The 21,724-nt window shown below is 31.5% G+C and overlaps 3 protein-coding genes across 3 annotated transcripts; 1 reads left to right on the plus strand and 2 right to left on the minus strand.

The window, feature by feature from the left end:
• Nucleotides 1-528: 528 nt before the first annotated feature.
• Nucleotides 529-5,245, minus strand: LOTGIDRAFT_167800 (hypothetical protein; the record flags this gene model as incomplete). Its single annotated transcript, XM_009065303.1, has 12 exons — nt 529-567; nt 967-1,057; nt 1,266-1,355; nt 2,510-2,613; nt 2,815-2,890; nt 3,138-3,240; nt 3,413-3,519; nt 3,647-3,706; nt 4,135-4,252; nt 4,544-4,652; nt 4,818-4,969; nt 5,179-5,245. 12 exons carry the CDS (start codon nt 5,243-5,245, stop codon nt 529-531), a joined length of 1,116 nt encoding a protein of 371 aa, XP_009063551.1.
• Nucleotides 5,246-6,093: 848 nt separating this feature from the next.
• LOTGIDRAFT_204607 (hypothetical protein) lies at nt 6,094-8,663 on the plus strand. The gene is made up of 7 exons (XM_009065304.1): nt 6,094-6,273; nt 6,402-6,519; nt 6,865-7,005; nt 7,235-7,319; nt 7,493-7,610; nt 7,807-7,857; nt 8,214-8,663. The coding sequence occupies exons 1-7, from the start codon at nt 6,174-6,176 to the stop codon at nt 8,246-8,248; spliced, it is 648 nt and encodes a 215-aa protein (XP_009063552.1). The 5' UTR covers nt 6,094-6,173; the 3' UTR covers nt 8,249-8,663.
• A 4,715-nt stretch (nt 8,664-13,378) lies between these two features.
• LOTGIDRAFT_52845 (hypothetical protein) lies at nt 13,379-21,356 on the minus strand (the record flags this gene model as incomplete). Its single annotated transcript, XM_009065211.1, has 7 exons — nt 13,379-13,512; nt 17,965-18,129; nt 18,414-18,630; nt 19,569-19,698; nt 20,192-20,441; nt 20,738-20,858; nt 21,303-21,356. Coding segments are annotated over 7 exons (1,071 nt in total), but the record flags the coding sequence as incomplete, so codon positions are not given.
• Between the last annotated feature and the right edge of the window lie 368 nt (nt 21,357-21,724).

A 21,724-nucleotide genomic window follows, 5' to 3' on the forward strand; every position in this document is an offset into this window, starting at 1 on the left:
AATTACCAACTTTTATTGTACACTTTTAACTCTTATAAATGTATCTGTTCTAGTAAAAGTGTCATTAAATTGTTTCAAATCTTTGTAAATATTTTTGTTAGCCAAATCAAACAGGAAACATATTCAAGCACATTTGGGTTGATTCCAAATAATTATATGAGCAGTCCAATGTAATTTTAGGAAGGGAAGAACCAGGGTTCAATCAAAAAAAAATAAATACATAAATCAGATTTATATCAAATTTAAATTTTCAAACTTGGCCAATAAGACTATATAATATATTCATCAGTGGACCTACCTGGTGTTATAACTATACAACAGAATCCCCCTATAATCCAATAAATCTATAAAACTAGGTAATTTTACTTGTAACTACAGTCACTACTGTATCATTTGATAGACTAAACAAAAGTTTTGGAGTTATATTTTATTTATACAAAGAGAAATTGTCTACTGTTACAAAATTTGGTTTGGTCAAATGGTTTGATAATGGTTTTTCAGTTAAATATTTGTATATGTACAGTATCTTTAAGCAATCTTCAATCCAGCAATACTTTTCTCCAAACTCTGAAATTAAAAATATAATTCTTTAAAATATTGAAGAGCACAGTTACCCATGCACTACCTTATATACTTATAATGTACAAATATTGGGCCATCATTTGCCTCTTTTTTTCCCTCAAGATACAAAACTCATCTACAGACAAGGAACAGGTTCACTATCCATTTGATGAACATATCTTAGTCTCAGAAACTGGAATTTTTTTTTTAGTTAAGCTAGATTTAAGCCTTCAAATCCATGTTTGTCCATAAAATGATTTACATATATTCAAGACCCACATCTACTCCCGATAATGGTGAACCATGGACTTTAAAGTGGATAGCCCTAGTATGTCTATTTCACAATGGTATGAATTTCATATACAAGTATATATTCTAGTACCTAAGTTTAAATGATTAATTTACCTTGATATCCCAAATGATAATGTTTCCATCTACTCCAGATGTAGAAAACTTGGTACAATCAGCTTTAGTCCCTGAGTATATACCTATCTCACTGAAAGATAAATTAAATAGATATTTTTCAACCATTTTATCTTGAAAGACACAAAGTATATGATATAAATCAACAAAAACTCTTATCCTAACAAAACATGTCCTCAAATTAAGACATATCTATAATATTGGGAGATTAAATTGAAATCACCAAGCAGCCTCAATGAATGTGAGTGACAATGACATAAGTATAAGATAAGATATCTTACGTGATAGTATTTTGATGTTGTGTCTTTAGTTCACTAGTAGAATCACCTGATGTAGCTCTAGTATCGAAATTCTTGAATCTATTCATAGCACTGTAATGATAAATTAGATTTGAATTTGAAGCAAAATGAATATTATTTTTTTCTATGACTAAATAGCAGCTATTTTACATTTATTTACTCTGGCAATTTTCTCCAGGCCGAAGCTGAGACATGTAGCAGGGTCGCTACGGTCAGGCTGAAGCCTTGGACGCGGCTGCCGATCTTGGTGGTCACTTTCTGATAGCAATGGTAGTCTGATAGCCTTTCTAGTTCTTAGTTATTAAACAAACAAATCTATCTTAATGATAAAAGTATAGGTAATTGAACATCTTGAAATGTTAGTTATATTTTCTCATGAAAACAATAAGCAGCTTACACATGCTATTACATCAAACTTATCATATGGTAAATTTCATTTTGGGGAAGATCTGCTGTAAAGATTAAACTAGTTAGTTAACTACATGACGTGTCAAACTCAAATTCAATACAAGCCCTATGTTCTATCACATCATGCTCTTAAATCTCCTAATAAAATCATACAGTCAGATATTTTTAACTATTGAGGTGTTATTCAGGGAAAAGGGTACTCTGAAAAGAAAACATTTTCATGCTATCCACAAACCATGCAGATTTTAGCGTTAATTTTCTGTTAAATCTGTACTAAAACAAACATTAGAGCACGTCTCTGTTATGACATTTTTGTCATCATTCCATCCAACCTGTACATAGACCATTCTTCTTCTTCCTCTTCTTCTTCTTCTTCTTCAGAATTATTCTCTCTTTCACATTCTGATTTCTGAGAATTACAGCTTTCTTGTCTGCAAGAGGCAGTTTTTGTCAACATCTTAAGAATGAAATTGGCAATAAAGATGGAAATTAAGAATAAAAGATATTGTTAAAAAGTTTTCTAGTCTTTGTGAGTGTATTGGAGACACTGATAGCATTGATCTGCACCATTTCAATTTTTGTCTGACGTCGGAGTCAATTTATGACATAACTATCAGCAAGGGCCTTGAGTAATATTAGCAGCTTTTGCAATAACCATTTCATAAAATGCTCAGTTTTAGTTGAATTGCAAGAACCACTGACATCTGGAAATTGGAATGGTGCAAATTGATGCTATCAGTGTTCCGGATAGACTTCAAAGGTTAGAAAACCTCTAACAATCTCTTTAAGAATGAGACACAGGATAAAAATAGGCCTACCTCATTGTTCCAGCAGCTTTTTCTTGAGATTGATCCAGTTTATTTATCAAAGTTAACTTTCCGGCATCATCATAGGTAAATACTGTTGGATTACAATCATAACCCTAAAATATCAATTAAAGGCAGATTAACATATACTATTTTAAAGGGATACACAAGTATAAAGAGTTAACCAATTGATAAGAGCTCTGTTTCAGCAACAATTGTGCTAATCCAATTAAGGTGTTAACACTGGTATTACCAGATGATGCAAACATTTGAAAGATTTTAGAACATTTTTAACATTATTCTGAATTAATACTTACAGCAGCTACTAGACTGTTCTCTGTCACCCATGTTACACTTTTAAATGGCAGGAAATTTCCCTTTACACTAGTTAATCTGAAATATAGTTTATACAATATACACCAATCAAAAACCAAATAAAAGCATATGCCTAGCCCAAATTGTCTTTTAATGAAATAACCTATCATTGAGAACATGGACAACAAGAGATATCAATATCACTAATAATAATGACAAAATCCACTGCTCTATCATTTTTACAAACTTATTTTTATAAGGTAATATCTCATCAAATTTTCATTTGAATATTTCTTACAACTTTCTTGTCTCAAAAATTACTTACGTGGCCCCCTTGGCAGCATCTACTACATTAACACTGGAATCATGTCCTACCCAGACCAAACGGTCACCACTTGGTGAAAATGATACAGAATGTACCCATCCACCTGAAAGTAATACATAAAATGAAATAATAAGCCATGTGGAGTCTCAAAAAAGGATACAAGGACGACAATCCTGGTTACAAAACGTCAACAAGTGTTCAAGTTACAAGCACCTCAAATTTAATTGTAAGACCTGCAGTCAATCAAAGTCATTTACATAAAATAAAGTACTTACCACTACCATTGGAATGCTCAGCCATCAGAGCTCCCCATGGCATCTTTGATCCCCATGAACAGGCTTCTGGTTTAGGGTCATATTCTTTAATATAACCTGAGAAAACTCTACAATTTAAAATATTATACAACTTTAAACACCTACCCAAAGCCTAAAATAATACAAGAATAGATTAAAATATGAACTATATAGCTAATGAAAAATTAGTGTGTAAATTAAATTCTAAATACTGACCGTGCTTTAAAATCAGTTGAACCTGCTGCTATCAACACACTGTTAGGATGCCAATCTAAGCTAAAATAATAAAATTCATTTTTTTAAGACATGAATATGGCAGAGATAAAACTATCTTTCTATTTCTTCAAGGAATTAGATGCCAACAACTTACATTTTAAACCAAACATAACTACCCCACAGACAATGGACATAACTCGGCAACCACTAAGGGGCCAACAGGGGTTCAGTGAGTTAGACTCTTGTTGGCTAACCAGAAGATCAAGGGTTCAATTCTGGTGGTAAAGATCAAGATAATATGTTCAGATTTTTCAACCCTGTTTTCCTCTGTCAATGACCTGGATAAAGTGTCTAGTTGTTAGGATGGGACAATAAACTGAGACCTTGTGTGCTACAGACTATGCACATTAAAGATCCCTCACAGAAATATATCATATCCTCATTTAATGACTGTGATTACATATTACATAATATTATAACACACTCACCATGTTACAGTTGATCTAATGGGTTTTTTAATATGTTTACTAACCCACCAATTATTATCTTCTTCATAGTAAGATACAGATATTAATCTAGCCCCACTACCAACAGCAAATTTCTTCTCTAGAATACGAAATTTCAAATCAAAATTTACAGATCTTCATCTCTGTAGGCTAATAAACAATTCTATAAATTCTGGATATATAATGAGGTGTAGTCTGTGTAATCTAACAACCAATGGGCTCTTGAAATATATTGGATGATGGTGATTGTCGTAGTACTCAAAGTTCTTTACTTCACTATACCATCTGCTGCAAATTAAACCACTATTGCTATAAATAGCTCTGTGTCATATCATTAAGATTCACATTTCAAGGTATTCCCTATAAGGTTCCAAAGAAAGTATACACTTACCATTAGGGGACCATTTAACAAAAGTAGCAGCTCTATTAATTCTCAGAATAACCAAATTTGGTTTCCATGTACCATCAGAGTTCATAGTCCAAACATAAGCATTTCTATCCTATTACAAAGAAGTCAAAATAGTGCTCACTAAATAATCTTTTCATGACACAATATCAAAAGACAAAACTGACCTTAATACCACTGTATCTAATTACAGAAAACGTCCCTTCTGGACCATGATAAGCTTTGTGCACGTTACACACAAAAAAGCAAATAAACTTACTGCCCCACAAGTAACAATTTTATTACTATTAGCAGCCCAATCTATACTGGTGACCCTCTGACCATGTTCTTGTAATGATGATGTTGGCTGCCATTTACTTCCATTCTTCTTATAGATCTTGACTTCTGATGAATTCAGTGATAAAGCCAAGCCTATCAAATTGTAAAAAGAAACAACAACATTAGCGGAAAGATACCACTTCAGACCTACTGTAATGTTATAATTTTGTAAAATTAAGCTTCCAAGTATTAACCTTTGGAGTTTCCAAGTACCCAAAGACTAAGATTTTTTTCAGTAATATTCCAATTTATATAACATCAAATGGTCAAGATGGATTCTGAATATCTAAATATATTATTACCTGATCTATCTTTATTGAAAGTATGGCAGGTCACAGGTTGAATACCAAAGTTATGTTTTTCAGCCATTATGATGCTCTAAATAATCCTGAAAATATACAATTATCTCAATAAGAACAAAGAGACAATCTTAGAGGCAACATCAGTCATAAACTCATAATAAGTAGCCTAGGCCAAACATCAAGATTATTGTTCAGATTAACTAAGGCAGTAGCCTACTTGGTTATCAGTGTTATGCAAATCCCAAATGAATCTATTTCGAATTAATGTTTTTTTCAATTAGTAATTTTCATGAAGAGGTTAGCCAAAACTTGGCAGAAAGCTGTCCAAGCATTAAGTAAAACAGTTACAGCCTACACAGTCACAGGACAGGTGCTTAGAATAACTTTTTGCAGGCTTTCCTACTTCCTTTTTCCTTTTTAAGGAAGGTGAGTTATATGGTATAAACATCTTCTCTGAACCTAAAGTCTTATGATTCCACCTCTTACCTTAACTACAAGGGATGTTCTTAAACTACAGTACTTAAGAAATTCGCGGACTATGGTCAGTCTACACGAATTTCGCTTCCTTCTCGAATTTCTTCCTTTTACAGACTACCACGCCCACACAAAAATGAGCAATAAAATAGACTAGATTTATAAGGCTCAAAATTATCACCATTTTTTTGGAAAAAAAATCATTATGATACGGAATAATATCGATGTAATTCTGGTTACTCTCAACAAAGGGACGAAAAAGGCCCAAAAAATATCCCTATGCAATGCAATTCATAAACAGACACAATTTTCTTTTTAGAAAAACCACCATAATTTCGTGAAGATTTGACAGTTAAACTTCCGGTTGATGGTTCTAATAGTGTCTTATTAATCGAGACTCTAAACATAAACCAATGAAATCAGACCACATAAAAATAACAACAAATGCACATGGATACTTCCAATGTATAATTTCCTTGTTTAAATTATGCCCATTAGTTTTAGGTTGAAATTGTCATACTATGGCATTTATGTTTTTCCAGACACTGTTGATCATAGTATCTATAGGTTATCTGCATGCTGATGACAGTGATGGTGTACAAGAGGCAACTTTATGTGAAGGTATACAATAGTTTTCACATGATAAATAGAACTTGTGTTGAAAAAATCAAACTAGGACTAAGACTGTAGTATTTTGTAGGCCAGCTGGTAGTTGATATTGTATTAAAAATCTTTGTTTTTATGTTTAGTTTGTAGAATTTTGGCTGAGGAATTACAGTTAAGGCTAGATGAAACTGGTAAATCTAAAGAAGTCATAGAAACTGGTCATGGATTAGACACCAAGAAAAAGAAAAAATATAATTTTTCGTGAGTGGGCTAATCAAATTTAATCATTCATGGACGTTATAGGGTCTATGATTTAATATATGAAAAAAAGTGCTTAATTGATGTTTTGATTTATGAATAAGCTTATACTGTTGCAGATTTTTTCACAATTAATTTTTTCTTCTTAGCATTTTCAAACTTCAGTCAAGAGCTAAAACCCATCTTATTCTCTTCATTGTGCAATTATAATAAATATTGTAGCGGAAACTAAATGATTTTTATCAGTGTGAGTTAATTAGCTCTCATTAATTAGAATTCAAGAAATGAAATGATGCCTTGCCAGAACATTTCAGACATTTTTTACGTCTGTCCAATTGTATATTTCAGTGAATTAAGATTAATTGAAGCTTTACAAGAACCTAATATATGTGATAGAATTTTAGAATATAGTGTACATAAGGAGAAAACAGGAATTGAGAGATTTGCCAAAGGAAGATCCCAAACCATGGAAGCTTTACATGGTCTTGTGTAGGTATAATTTAAATCTAATGAAGCCAGATAATGCAGTATGCAGCAAGGGAAAGTTTGTAGATGAGGTGTATATTTAAGCTTTCTTATCATATTTCAGCTTGTTTAATTATTTCTCTTAAATAAGCAGCCTGTAGCGTACAGAGCTTAAATCTTTTTCATGGGTATCAACTTATTTTTCATCTGAAAAGTGAAAACTAAGTTAAGATAAATATGGTTATTATTTTAGAAATAAAGGAGTGAAGGTAGAATTAGGAATGCCACATGAAATGTGGGATAAACCATCTGTAGAAATCACACAGATGCAAAGAAAGGTAAATTGTATACCTACTGTTTTAATTGTAGGTCTGATCATAGCATCTTGATTGTGAACATGAATAAATTAATCATTGAATCAAATAATAATTTTTGATTTAACAATGCAGTCACCTTTTAACAACCTTTACTATTTAAACCTGCTGTATGGTTTACACTATTTGCGTTTCAGTGTTATGCTCTAGTAGAAGAATATGATGAAGATATAGAAGATTGGTATTATAATCATCAAGATCAACCATTCCTTGATTATTTCTGTAGAAATCTGGTTTTAAATCCGCAAAATAATGGTAAAATGTCAAGTTACTTATGGTCTCTTATTCTCAAAGTATTTTGTTAATTTTTAGATTGATGTTATGCCTTATTAATCTTTAAATTGCATTTTCCACTCTTTGGGGTAAATTAGAAACTGATAACTAGCTTCTTTTTAAAATAAATTTGAAATGAGTTAAATATGTTAATATGCAACCAATCATTGTTTTTTAGAATGTTTAGATGAAGACATGCGGTCACAAAATGAAGGGTCTAGTTCAGAAAGTAAGTACTAATCAAGAGGGTTTAAACTTAAAAAAAAACCTACAAGCAGATCGATCCAACTTTCTGTCAGGTGCTCTTAAGTGATTCATAATATGATAGTTTGCATGTATTTGTTGACCTACATGATGCATATGATGATTTAAATGTATTTGTTTACCGAGATGATACATGACATGATTGTTTACATGTTTTTATTGACCTAGATGATACATATGATGATTTACATGTATTTGTTGACTGAGATATATATTTGTTGACCTAGATGATGCATGATATGATGGTTTACATGTATTTATCTACAAGGTACAATATTAACTTTGTGGTTATTATTAATGATATGTAACTGTTTATTCTAGTGAAAGGTGATAAAGGTAAAAAGGAAGAGTTATGATATACTATAGGAAAGCTAGTACTACTACTTTCGTCAAGATTGAAGTATAAGTATAATAGTGATTATTGTAAAGTAATATCAATGTCATAAAAGTTGCATTTAATCAATATCCCAGAAGATCATGTAGACATTATTAATAAGTGAAATTTTTTCATCTTGAAGGATTCATTTCAAGCTACTACAAACTTCCTACTAATACCTTGACTGAAAAAGTCACCTTTCTTGTATCATGGAAGTTTGTAAATGAAGCTCTGCATCCTGTAATACAAGAATAGTGACTATTGCAGTAAATATTTAAGTACAAAGTTTGTAATCTCTGGACATTGTGAAGATAAATACAAATACACCATTTATTTCCATCATTTATGTTGTGTATTATTTGTGATAACTCCTAAATAAAATCTAGTAAAAGATCCTTTCATTTTTCTGAAAAATTAGATTATTGAACACTGCTGTGCACAAATCTACCATAAAAGAGATTAAAACTTAAGCATGTAAATGTTTGTGTTCCGGTTTCATTATCACATGTTGACAGAACAATTGGAATCTCCTCCTTTACTTGAGTTGCTCATCTTATGCTACTAATAATTGTTAACCATAAACAATCCTCATCAGGACAGCTAGATTTAAAAATGGGTGTTAACTTTCCAATGTTACTATGAAGTATTTCAAAAGGCCAAGATTTTCAACTCTTTTTATTTAATTCTTATGATGATAAGCTAAAATAGATAATGATCCCTTGAATTCTTTAAATCACATTCAATTTTCTCATTTCATAAATAAATACTCCATAATTGAATTCAAATTGACAATTAAACAAGACAAATACACATCAACAAACAAACATTACAGTAGTAACTATAACTGAAATAGTTATCACTGAAAAGAAGATGCTGAAATGAAAGGCTGAAAACTGAATAGAAACTGAAGAAAAAGCTTATTTTGTATTGTACAAACAAGACTATCTAAAAGCTACTTTACCTCACATACATAATTGCAAGAATTCACTTCAATCAATCAGAAATGACCACCATGTTTTTTTTTTACCATACAAGAATAATTACATTTTGTACATTAATAACTAAATGTTGTCATTTAAAAACTGTTACCTTTAACCAATGAACAAGTTAGAATAATGATGAGAGATATATCTGGATACATACATCATTTAACAAAACAGGGAAAAATAAATTTAATCATATAGTGCAGTAAGCATAAGATATATACCTGAGGCATTAATCATGCAGAATTATATTAGTCAGACAATTACTCAATTCAAAAACAGAAATTTTTTTTTAATTAAGTCCCCAACAAATTATAAGTAATTAGATAATAATTAAATGCTTTTTAAATAACTTTTTATATAAAAAAAATTATATTCTGTATTTTCCTAACCTATCCTGAAAATCTACTGATGTTTTCTATAAACTATGTTTGCTGGTTGTGCTTGGCACTAGTTTTCAAGAATGTATGAGAAATATGTTTTTAAAATAAACAAAAAAACTCTCACTAATGTGAAAAATGTGAGACAATATCAATACTCAGAATTTCATATTGATATACATAATGTTAGCATACTTATGTTGTTAGTAGTAATCATGTTCATATTATAGTACAAAATATATAATCAAAAAGTAAAACAACCTTAGTTTTTAGTTTTTTTTTGCTACCTGTTAAATGTTCTTATTTCAGATGATATGAGCTATGTGAAGCTAAAAAGGAATTCATAAAGCAGGCTACATATGACAAACATGACAATAAAATTAATCATACATTTTTAACTTATGGCAACGTAAAGTACACAAGACAGTCTATAAAAGAAATTAAAAAAACTTTCAACACAAACAAGCAAAAAAATCAACGTGATGAACCTATATATAGTAGTGCAGGTATCTGAAATGTGATTAAAATAAGCACTTTCACTTTTTCGGTTTTGTCATTAAAATACTAAACTAAATGAACCTGAAAGTTATCGGGGGTTTTGCCATCTCATTCCTGGAGGTCTAGAGAATCTATCTCCACCAAATCTTGGGTTCATTGGAGGTCGTGGACCTCTTGGACCACCAGGACCTCTTGGTCCACCAGGTCCTCTAGGCCCACCTGGACCACGTGGCCCACCAAATCCTCTTGGCCCACCTGGTCCTCTAGGCCCGCCAGGTCCTCTAGGACCCATTCCAGGAGGTCCTCTAGGTCCATTACCAAATGGTGGAGGAGGAGGTGGATGATTCCACTGACCTGGACCTTGAGGACCTGGCCCAAAATTTTGTGGGTTTCTTGGTCGGAAGTTTCTTGGAGGACCATCACTTCCAGGTCCAAATGGAGGAGGTGGAGGAGGTGGACCATGACCTGGAAATCTGTGACCTCCAGGAAATCCTCTAGGGGGGAAAGGTGGTCGGGGAGGCATGCCTGGGGGTGGACCTGACATGTCCATATTTGGGGGTGGTAGGGAGAAGTCTGGTTTTGGGACATTTTCAGAATCTTTTTCAGAAGAATCACCAGCATTCTTGGTTTCTGAATTCTGATGATCTTTACCAGCTTTTTCTAGTTTAGCAATAATAGCACTAAGATTTGCAGGGGTTTTGACCTGAATAGGTGGGACAGGAGGGCTATCATTAGCACCATCTTCACTAGGTATGTCCCATTTCGATTTTCGTTTCCTAACTCTACCGCTTTCTTGATTGTCTTTTACAACATGTCTATCATTATTACTACCAGCAGATACATCACCAGGTGATGGTCCATAACCTGAGCTACGATCACTACCTTGTCTATGATCAGAAAGAGAACTATCTCTCGAATCTGTCCTGAATGGTCTGTCTGATGATCTCTCTGGAAACCTAGAATCTGATCTGTCCTTAGAGCTATAACTAGAATCTCTAGAACTAGCATTATCTCTGTAATCTCTATCTCGGCTATAACCACTATCTCTAGATCCTGGTCTTGAAGAGTCATAGTGTGATTTACTCCTTGAATCTCTCCCATCATTATCATATGACCTGTTGCTGGATCGTCCAAACTGGTCATCCTTTTGGTTTGAACGATAGGAATCTCGGCCTTGTCTATCATCAATATCCTGCCTTCCACTATATCTACTCTGGTCATTGTTTCGATCATTTGATCGTCTATCATCTTGTCTTCCAGCAGAACTTTGACTTTGGTTTTCATATGGTTTTGACTGAGAGAATCCATGCTTTTGTTGAGCACCAGACTGTTGCCACTGATCACCTTTGCCTTTATCTTGATTCCAATTACCTTGTTGCCAATCACCAGAATTACCTTGTCCTTGGTTGCCTTGGTATCCTTGAAAATGACCCGTATCTTGTGGTTCAGATTTTACTGGCCATCCAGCTTCGGTATAGGGACTTCCTGTTTCTTTACCTGAAGGTGGCCAAACTGGTGGCTTCATTTGCGACATCTGTCTTAACATGTCCTGTGAAAGTTGCCCTTGTAATTGTATGGCATGGAATGGTGCCTGTTGAAGCTGACCAGGTTGAAAATGGAAGGCTGGCTGATTAAATATACTGTTACCACCATAAATATTTGTATCCCATTTTGGTTCTTCTTTCAAGGCTTTTTCTTCTTCAGCATACTCTTGCTTGATGAAGTCAAGAGCACTACCAGAATCTTGTTTCGATCTCTTAGATGGTGGTTCTCCAACATTACCTTGACCACCATATCTTCCTTGATATCCACCACTCTGTTGACCATAATATTGGTCTTGTGACTGGTACTGGTTACCACTTCCATACTGAAATATTCATGACCATCGTTAATTCAACCAATTTAACCAGCAAAACTATATCATAAGGTAAGGTAAGGGGATACACTCCTAAAACTTAGAGTTTCAAAATCATTTCCATGTCAGAACTTTTTCAAACACTTCTTTATGGCTGCATAACTTAAATTCCTACTGTTGGAGGTAAAATTCTAAAAGCTTACACAAAACATGTTTAATCATCAATTAATAAAAAAAGAAAGATTGCATTAAAGTTTTTAAAATTTGTATAAGTATCAGGGACATTGATAGAATCTATTCTAATTTATAGTCAGACGTCTGTGGTTCCACCTAAATTAAGTATTTTATTATGTCTTCTAGATATCAAAAACAGCTTTTGTTACAGCAGATGTACAATCAAGCATTTCTATGAATTGCAGGAACCACAGACATCACTGATGCAATAAGAAATACACATCCAGAAAACCTCCTTAAAATTCCCACAACATTATAGAGTAAATATTAACCCTTGTGTTGTGGATATCTTACCTGTCCCTTTTCCTGATTAGATCTACCACTATTACTGTAGTTCTTCTTCAAAGCTTTACATTCTTCATTATATCTGAAATATCATATATACCATCTAGCCAACAGCTCTATACATTGTTAATCATTAAACATTAAACACAAACACCCATTTACCATACCCTACAGCCCCTCTCTGATTACTCATAATATAAACACAAACATAAACAAAAAGCTAAAAAAACAAAATACTTTTTATAGCTGTTTTAGAGAATTTGATTTGACACAATAGACAAATAAAAAACATTCATATTCAAAGATAAGAAATGGTATTAGAAGAAATGTGCATAACTCGATATTTTGCATATTATTTTTTGATTAAATTCGAGACAACCTGCATGTTTAAAAAACAAAAGCATGAGGAGACTGTTTTTCACATAAAAAAGAATCATAAGATCAATATTTGTTTGTTAGTGGGATATTTCCTTTTTTGCAAGTCTTTTTAAAAAGAAAAATTGTCAGGAATGGTGAAAGAAAATAAACTGGCTGATTTGCTGGCTGAATGGAATAAAATAACATAAAACAAGTTTTATCAGAATTCCCAAACAATTCCTTATGTAACCCACCTCATGCAGTGAAATATAAATATTGACAGTTAGAAAAAAGATGAATAGATATATCCTTTCCATACACAATATCATAATGTGCTAAAATTGTTTGTGATTGAAAACTATTTGTTTGCTAAGCTAATATGTAAATAAAAACAATAGTGATTCCAGATGTAAAACAATTATCTATACTAATCTACTTCTAATGCTATTACAACATTTAAAATGAAAGAAATACTAGTAAAAAATATTGGGAATCAGTGATTAGCTGGGCATTACTTACTGTCGCACTAAAGGCTCGGCTAACTCTTTTGGTAATTCTATAAAATCTATCCTATCAAAAAGATTTTCCTCATATGTTGGAAGAGTGAAGTTAGCTTTCATATCCCGCACAGCATCCTCTGGCACAAATTTTCCTGCAATCATAGACTTTCATTCACATATCTTTTCATCAATAAGCCAGGAAGCTAAATTTCATGGCATAATCATATTAAATTTGCATATATATATATACATATGAAGCAGGCTTGAGAGCATTATCTTATTGATATATAATGAAGAATGCTGAAAAGAGCTGAAAAAAATACAGAAGTTGAAACCAATTTGACTTTCTATGAAACCTGTAAAAAAATCATTTTGATAGTAAAAGTTGCCTTATCTAAAATAACATGTTTTAACAATGCATTACATGAACATAATTTGAATGAATAGCACAATTTCGGTCAGAATAAATAATATATGTACTGTTATTAAAAAATGTTGGAGTATATTGAATCTTAAGTGCTTGCTTGAAGTTTAAAAAGTTTGTTCCTGAAATAAATCCATTTCACTTCTGATATAAATTCAGATTGATCCTAATGTAAATAAGGTTTTACCATGATATAAATAAGGCTCTATACTGATGCAAAGTTTTACCCTGATAAGGTTTTACCCTGATATAAACAAAGTTTTACCCTGATATAAATAAAGTTTTACTTTGATATAAATCGAGCTTGATCCTCATATCAATAAAGTTGTACACTGATATAAATAAAGTTCTTCCAGATATAAATAAGGTTTTACACAGATATAAATAAAGTTCTTCCAGATATAAATAAGGTTTTACACAGATATAAATAAAGTTCTTTTGGATATTAATAAGGTTTTACCCTGATATAAATAAAGTTTGATCCTGAGTGATATAAATTAAGTTTGATCCTGGTATAAAGTTTTACCCTGATATAAATAAGGTTTTATATTGATGTAAATAAAGTTTTACCCCGATAAAAAGTTTTTCTTGATATAAATAAAGTTCTTCCAGATATAAATAGGGTTTTACCCTGATAAAAATAAAGTTTTACCAAACAAATAAGGTTTTACCCTGATATAAAGTTTTACCATGATACAAATAAGGTTTTATATCAATGTAAAGTTTCACCCTGATATAAATAAAGTTTAAGCCTGATACTAATAAAGTTTTACCCTCGATATAAATAGAGCTTGATCCTGATATAAATAAAGTTTTATCCCGATAAAAGTAAAGTTCTTCCGAATAAAAAATAAGGTTTTACCATGATACAAATAAAGTTTGATCCTGAGTGATGTAAATTAAGTTTGATCCTGGTATAAATAAAGTTTTACTCTGATATAAATAAGGTTTTACAATGATATAAATAAAGTTTGATCCTGGTATAAATTAAGTTTTACTCTGATATAAATAAGGTTTTACAATGATATAAATAAAGTTTGATCCAGATATAGATAAAGTTTAATCCTGATATAAATAATGTCTTTCCCTGATATATATAATAAGGTTTTACCATGAAATAAATAAGGTTTTACCATGATATAAATAAGGTTTTACCATGATATAAATAAGGTTTTACCATGAAATAAATAAGGTTTTACCATGATATAAATAAGGTTTACCATATAAATAAAGTTTAATCCTGATGTAAATGAAGTTTAATCCTGATATAAAAAAGGTTTACCATGATACAAATACAGTTTGATCCTGGTATAAATTGAGTTTTACTCTGATATAAAAAAGGTTTTATATTGATATAAATAAAATTTAATCCTGATATAAATAAAATCCTTTCCTGATAAAAATATTTGTAAAAATTTTATCCTAATATTAATAAAGTTCTTTGCTGAAAAAGAATCTCTATACCATGTAGTCTACAAACTCAGCTCGATGAGCTCATTATCTTATTCAAACAAATACCAACAATAATTTTATTTTACGGCATATTACCATATCTATTTTAACTTCATTGTTGTCTTGCTAGTGGACAACTTACTATGTATGAATTACATCGTTTGGAACTTGAAGCACTCCTATAGAACATGTAACTATTATATTTGAGTTTCGAACTTTTGACAATTAAGAAACAATAGGAAGCAACACAAACAGAAAACAGTTATTTCACTTTTACTAGAATATTACATTGGCAAAAATATTCACCACCAGGGCTATTAATATAAGAGTAAATTTCCTAAAAATGTTTAATATATATTTTGCATTATGTTTCAAGCATATTAAATATAAACTGTTATATACCATCACCAACTGAAATGTAAACAGAATATGCACCATTTTGTTACAAATAACAACTGAACTGGAAAATCTAATAAGCTTATACAAGTATGACAAATAAAAAAAAAAATGTTTTATCACTCTGTCTGCAATTTACATGGATGGGTTCTAATCTATCCTTATCAGAACCTCACCAAATGCGTGGATATATACAATTCATTTTTTTTTCTCAAAAGATGGCAAAATGAACTTTTCACAAGATTACTGTTGAACTGATATTTAATGAACCTTACACTAATTAACATATTTTAGTATTTGGTTCACCTCTATCGCAATCCATTTTGGAAAATAAGCATCGAAGTTAAAAACAAACTGACAAATTAATAGATGAAATCATGGTACACTTTATCCAAATAGCTTGAATTTAACAAATCAAAACGAGAGTGTTCATATTTACAAAACAAACAGTATAAATGACTATATAGAAACGTATTTGAATTATTCCTGTCCTGAAGGTTTGAAGCTAATAAGATGAAAAACAAAATGTAATAGTAACTAAATTGTTAAGATGCAGGTTGAACAAAAAAAAAAGGTAAAGGTGAGAAAAAGATTGCCCTTAATAAAGAATATTCTGAAAATAAACTGGCTTTATCAGGGAGGACAATAGAGATAAATAATAAATAAAACAGGATTAGTAAAGAGGGAACTATCCTCATGGAGTAAAAGAGCATTGAATACTGTCTATGACAGTTATCTGTATCCAATTTGTCCCACATAATATATTATAGCCTATGATATGCCTATATATTTTTTAACCTTGATTTTCCTGAAATTTTGGCAAAAACACATAAAAAGACAAACAAGATAGCACAAAATACAGTTAAAATTTTTTTTACTTTTAAACTTCATATTATAGTTCAATAAAAGTTGTTTGAATCCTGTTTTCAAATGGGCTACAATTAAACTATTTTGAAGATAATAAAGCCTCCTTTAAACATTAGATCATGTACTTTATAATGAATATCACTCTATGAGTATTGGATATCATAAACAGCAATATATATTAATAATCTAATATCTACTGTTCCTTTAAATAAACAATCTTATCAAGCATCCTGTAAATCATAAAAATTGATAAAAATTCCAATTGTTCAGTACCAAGTTAAATGCATTAGACTGACTCCATCAAAAAGTAATTTATAAAAGGGAATTTGTGACATCAAAAGCCCTACCAATACTAAAGACAAAGATACTCCTTTCAAAATAAGTCACAACGCCTATTATACAATATTTTCTACTTTCAGATAGCTAATGGATCCCCAGATAATAATATGAGAATGAAAAAAGAGCTGAAAATGAATAGCTACAAGGAAATCTTAAAAGTAAAAATTTTAACTGAAATACTGAAATAAAAAATCTGAAAAAACTTTAAAATATTTAAGCTGAAATCAAATATTGTCAAATTTGTTCTCCAATGAGCTAATCAAATATGACACAATATCAAACTCAAAATGCACAATGCATAAATTCTGGTCAGTTTTTAAGATAAAATAAATTGTTAAAGCAGATAACTTAACAATATTTTAAACAATGACAGGAAAATCCCCTAATTTTACAATAAACTATTCCAATCATACATATACAACAATTACACTGATAGAAAGTATTCAAGTGAGGAAGAGCTTACTAAAAAAGTTGAGGGATGTCAAATAAATGACTTACTCAACATATTGCTAGCCTTGGAAAATATAATGCAATACCTTTTTGGATATCATTCTAACATTATCAAAACTAAAATAAAACTGGACAGCAGATCCAAATATGTACGTTTTGAAAAATAAACTTTTCTTAACCAATACAACAATGAATCAGATATTTTGAAATTGGCTAGCTTAGATTCAAACAATTTTTTCCCAGAAAATTTCAAAAACCCTGAAGATGTGAAGTTATTCAAAAGAATATCTCACAAAAATCATATTTATTTATTAGAAACAGAAAAGAGCGTGACAACAAGTCAACAATTGTACTGTGACAGAATTAAAGAGATTGGCGCAATCCATATGGCAATGTCCCACATTATATTTAAATACTGTCAAACTAAGTAAAGTTAAAATGTTATAGTCATTCAAAGACATCTATGCACATCAAGGATTCAAACAAAAAAAACAATATCCACCTTTTTATTGTGTAAATAGTAAAGAACATAGAATAGGTATGGCAGTTATACTTTCAAATGTAGTCTAAGGTATACTAATCTTATTTATTTTGCAAACCTCCTTGATGTGCTTAAATAAGTTTGTCTGACTAAAAGATTTGCTATATAATGAGTCTGGATGATATTTCTACCTACCGTCTTCATGAGTACGTTTATATGATCTCATTTCTAATTCAGTGTTATCTGGCTGTAAAACTGCAGCTATTCGGTAAAACTTTTGAAAATCTTTCATTTTGCGTTTTCTCGCTGATGCATAAACATTGGTTTGATCTAATATATAATTCCTCTTTTTCTTACAAGCTATAAATTATAAATATAAATAATTTTGAAGGGACACGTTTGCCATCCAGTTGACCAATTGGACTTAAATTTCAGAGACATGATTTTTTTGTAAGCTAATCAGTAATATTTCATCGTTGAAATTTGAGCCTTAAACCCATGTATGTAATCTTACAATTCTTGCTATTTACTTATATTCAAGATCTAAATCAACTCTTGAAAATTGTGAATGGTGGCCATGAATTATTAAATTAAAAAAAAAAGAATCCCAAAATGATAGAGAAAGAGAAGTCCAAAACACTGACCTATTCTAAATAATCTATTTAAACATTTCATAGATTTATCAATTAGAACTTCCCATCTACCATGATAGTTGCGTTTCCTAGGTAACCCCATGACTTTCATTCTGTCTATCAATGTATCAGAACCAATAATATTATACCGTTTCTCGGGATGTTTCTTCTCCATGTTAATACCCCATGATGTTTTACCTGCTCCAGGCAGACCAACTATCATGATCATCTGAAATATCATTGGTATATTAAACTAAGTATAAAGTTGGATATATAGTTAATAGTGAAAACATTTTAAAATGGAGTAAAAAAATATTAACAGAAATTCTTCACACTATAAAACACTGTTGAAAGATAGCTTGCCAGGCAAGGTAACATACGCCCACTGGCAGCTGTCAGAAATGATTAAACAGTCTTTAGTGACTACAAGGTTGCACAATATAGCTAATAGAGTGAAACGTCAAGTCAGACACGATATTTAGGTGAAATATTATCCGATCATCGCGAAAATCGATAGGGATCATCTTCATAATGACATTGACACACAAAATAAAAATCAAAAGAATCTGTAAACAATTGTAGCCTGTAGAGTGAGCACGAGTTGCACAATATAGCTAATAGAGTAAAACGTCAGGTCAGACACGATATTTCGGTGAAAAATTATCCGATCATCATGAAAATCGATAGATCAACATGAAAATCAATAGGGATCATCTTCATAACGACATAGACATACAAAATAAAAATCAAAAGAATCCGTAAAAAATTGTAGCCTGTAAAGTGAGCACGAGTTGCACAATATAGCTAATAGAGTAAAACATCAAGTCAGACACGATATTTCGGTGAAAAATTATCCGATCATCACGAAAATCAATAGGGATCATCTTCATAACAACATTGACATACAAAATAAAAATCAAAAGAATCCATAAAGAACTGTAGCCTGTAGAGTGAGCACGAGCCAAATGTGAACAGACGGACGGACCGACGGGGTGATTACAATATACGCCCATCTTACGTGTGGGCGTATAAAAAGGATTTAAACACAATGCATGTTATGAAGCTAGAGTACATACTCTCAATCAAAAGATGGATGAAATGTAGTAAAACGTATGTATTTAGTCATTGTTTTTTTATTGAGAAACGGTCAATATATATTATACCAACCTCACAATCTTCAAATCTATCTGGTTCTTGTAAACCTCTAACTCGTTGATAAGTTGGTAGTTTATCTATATAGGTATAACCTCTAGGTGGTGGAAACCATGGGTCTATCTGACCAAAATTGACTCTAAACCTAATAATATAGTACACAGATACAATAAATATTTGTTTGTCAGTATGTCAAATGATCTTAGTGTAGCTAAGTGTAAGGAATTCTGGCATATTCTTGTTAGCTTATTTTCACCAATCATACTTTAGTCTCAGAAACGGGAATTTTTTTCGCTAAGCTGTGTTCAAAGCTCACCGTCGAAATTTCAGCCTTCTGTGTGTTCAGAATTATCCACGATTGAATGTTAAAATGACGACTCGACAAGTTAAGATTCTTGTCTAATCACATCAGATACCAACAGATAATCTTCTTAATTTTATTTAGCTTTGCTGTGCTACATGAGATGCATTCTATGCCTGCTACTGTCTCCATTCTTTTGTTTTGAAGAGAAAGATATTTCATCTTGTTTGAATGTTTATCTGAGTTTGGAATTTCAATATATTATATTTGATAGAATAAAATATAATGTCTGGGTTTTCGAGGCTGAATTTCATTTATCAAGTCACAAGTTACTTACCTTGAGTTTTTGGATAAAATGTGAGGAAACAATGCCATTTTATCATTGCCAACTTGATAATCATGTATTGGCATTGCTACTCCTAACCATGTTCCATTCTTCATATAGGATATAGTAGCAGGGGAAGAATCTAAATCTAACATGGCACCAATCACATCACCAGCACCAAATGATTCACCATAAACACTAAATTTACTATTAACAGAAAATCTACCAGTTCCACCATAACCATAGGACATTGGTTCTTCACCTAAAATTATTCCAAGTTTGTGATGGGGAATTAGATCAGTCTTTTCTCTCCTTAATCTGGGGCTTTGAATGCCCATCCTTTAGAATTGGAAACTGTTCAAATTTAATGTCAGATATATCTAGTAAAATCCAAGCAATAATCCATGAACGCTATTTAGAATCTTAGTAATCTCAACATTTTAAAGACCTCAATACGTCATATTGCTGCGAGTATACCAAACATATTTTTGCAACGATTTCAGTTTTTATTCCAGAGAGCAAGACCAATTCTGATTAAAAAGAACAATGAACACATACCTAATTGAAATGAACTGGAATCAACAGACCAACCAACTCGTAAAACATGAGGATTGGTTTCATTATGATCATGTCCAAAATTAACAGGTAAATTTTCAGTGATGTGTACTTCATAGAAAACCTGAAAACAACATCATTAAGTATATTATTTATGATACATATATATAGGAATTGGTGCCTCATCTCCATCAAGGACTTAAAAGTGATAGGGGTCTCCATAATATTAATTTTTTTCTAAAGAATTAAACTGCATCAAATGTGCTCAATACAATACTCAGAGTTAAAGTTAAGTTTGAAATCACTCAGTTTAATTGTCTTTCTAAACCTAGTTGGTTTTTATATTCCATCTGTCAAATCTTCTAAAATAACCCTTATAAAAGTAACTTCAGACATTCAAAACAGAAAAAGAAAATATCTTTTGGATAGGCAATTTGTGATGCCTCAGGTCAAAGGAGAAAATCGGTTTTGATAAACAGATGAAAGGAAATAATTAAAGGTAATTGTTACAATTGAGCAATGGCACAGAGGAAAAGTGATGTTTAAAATAAGAAATTAGCCATCTTACCTTTCCTGTACAGACACCATGGGTAGACCTAGCACCAGCCCAGGTGAAACAAAATCCTGGTGGGTCTGTAAATGGACAAGCTCCATAGCTAAATAGAAATATGTCATTATTCAGAAAACTTAAACCTTTTTTACAATCATGAAACATTGTATATTTTTCTCCTTAGTTTCACTAAAAAAAAACAGAACCAATTGAGACAAATACCAGAACTAGACTATGACCATCCTCAATGCAGGTGATGAGGTGAACCTGATTTCACAGGTTTTGATTGGAAAAATAAATCAACAGCCTCTATTGACAACTTACCCATCATCATCTATCTCTAAATGAAGATCTGAGTTATAGGAATCAAGATTAAGGGGTTTATTATCCTCTACACTACTTTCTGTTTTGACAGCACCCATCAACCCAACTTGTTGTAA

This window comes from Lottia gigantea (assembly GCF_000327385.1).
Source record: "Lottia gigantea unplaced genomic scaffold LOTGIsca_69, whole genome shotgun sequence".
NCBI lineage: Eukaryota > Metazoa > Mollusca > Gastropoda > Lottiidae > Lottia > Lottia gigantea.

Coding starts and splice junctions, on each gene's coding strand:
- LOTGIDRAFT_204607 (XM_009065304.1), top strand. CDS start 6,174: ATGGCATTTATGTTTTTCCAGACACTGTTGATCATAGTATCTATAGGT. Junction 7,320..7,492: donor TCACACAGATGCAAAGAAAG/GTAAATTGTATA, acceptor TTTGCGTTTCAG/TGTTATGCTCTAGTAGAAGA. Junction 7,858..8,213: donor TGAAGGGTCTAGTTCAGAAA/GTAAGTACTAAT, acceptor TGTTTATTCTAG/TGAAAGGTGATAAAGGTAAA.